We start from the raw sequence: 1,689 nt of genomic DNA on the forward strand, positions 1-1,689 counted from the left end.
CTGGATATTATATTGCACTACCAAGATACTATCGGGACACTGCTAAGATAATAGCTGTTGTAATACCATTACAACACTGTTAGGATCCTGTCAGGACACTGCTCATCCACTGCTGTGATACTATCAGGGCACTGTTAGAATGTAACTAGGGGGCTATTGGGATGCTCCTGACATAGTATCAGGATACTACTACCCCTGCTAGTACAACATCAGAGCAACGCTGAGCTATTCAGTAGCTGCTACTAGGATACTCTCGGTGTAGCGCAAAGGTACTACCAGGATGCTGCTAAGATGTTATCAGGATACTGCCTGGATACTCAAAAAGACACCGCTGAGATACTTTGACAATACTGTCAAGGCGCTACTAAGATACTACAGGGCCATTACTAGGATACTATTAAGATACTATCAGGGTACTACTCTGATAATATCACAACGCTGCTAAGGTGCTATCAGGACAGTACTCATTTTTTAGTAGGATGCTGTTGGGATGCCAGTAGGATATCAGGAGGATACTTCTGAGATACTACAAGGGCAGTAGAAAATAGTGGTAAGATACATCTGGGATACTATCAGGGCAACACTCAAACTTTTGGGATACTGTCAGCACATTGCTGATACTACCATGATACTTTCAAGCCACTACTAAGATAGTGATATAGTATAAGGATACTACTAAGATACTACCAGTTCAGTAAAATAGGTAGTGTTATGATACTTTTTATATACTTTCAGGTTAGTACTAAGAAACTTTTGGGCCACCGTCAGCACTTTGTCGCTACTATTAAAGTACTACTAGTATAGTCTCAGGATATCAGCATATTTCCATGAAGACAGTACTAAGATGCTGTTGGGATACTACTAGGATACTACAGAGATACTGTTGGTGGTGTAGTAGCCCTGGCAGTAGGGTTTCAACCAGCATGATGGCAGGAAAGGGAACGGGGAGCCCTGGTGTTGTAACCTGTGAGTAGCCTGGTGCCTCACGGGCACCCTCTCCCCGCAGCTAAGGCGGCGCGGCGGCGTTGAGGAGGATGGAGGCGCCCCTGGTAAGCCTGGAGGAGGAGTTCGAGGAGGGGCCCGGGGACGATGGGGGGACCCCGCAACGCACGGCGGACCCGGCGCTGGCCGAGCTGGAGAGCTTCTCGGCCGAGATGATGAGCTTCAAGTCGATGGAGGACCTGGTGCAGGAGTTTGACGAGAAGCTCACCGTCTGCTTCCGCAACTATGATGCTGCCACCGAGGGTCTGGCCCCCGTGCGGGGGCGTCTCCAGGCGCAGGAGGAGGAGGAGCGCCTCCAGGATGAGGAGTGAGTAAGGCCCCCCTACTCCTGGGGACATGTGCCTCCTCGCACACCTACAAAATCCACACCCACCCCCCCCCCCACCACGCAAACTGGCTCGCTGCGTTGCAGCGTGGTCATGCAACACAGCAAAGGAGTGGTGTAGTAAGCTGTGAGTAAGCCCCCTCACGGCCTGTGCGCCTCCTTGCATCCTTGCGAGACTTCCCTGAGCAGCTCCCTGCATCGTGGCATGGTCATACAACGTGTCGGGAATAGCGCCGTAGTCTCCTATGAGTAAGCACTCCCTCGGGGTCTGCATGACGCCTTGCATGTTAGCGAGGTACACCCCACGTGCAACTCAGCCCCCTGCGTCGCGGTGTAGTCATGCAGCAGTTTGGAGTAGCTGT

General features: G+C 51.2%; 1 protein-coding gene across 1 annotated transcript; it reads left to right on the forward strand.

Moving 5' to 3' along the window:
• The first annotated feature begins 1,008 nt into the window (after positions 1-1,008).
• On the forward strand, positions 1,009-1,313 carry LOC104073664 (fasciculation and elongation protein zeta-1-like). Its single transcript, XM_009573516.1, has one exon. It carries the CDS (start codon positions 1,035-1,037, stop codon positions 1,311-1,313), a length of 279 nt encoding a protein of 92 aa, XP_009571811.1. The 5' UTR covers positions 1,009-1,034.
• The last annotated feature ends 376 nt before the right edge of the window (positions 1,314-1,689 follow it).

This window comes from Fulmarus glacialis, unplaced genomic scaffold (genome assembly GCF_000690835.1).
Source record: "Fulmarus glacialis isolate BGI_N327 unplaced genomic scaffold, ASM69083v1 scaffold27382, whole genome shotgun sequence".
In the NCBI taxonomy this organism is placed as follows: Eukaryota; Metazoa; Chordata; class Aves; order Procellariiformes; family Procellariidae; genus Fulmarus; species Fulmarus glacialis.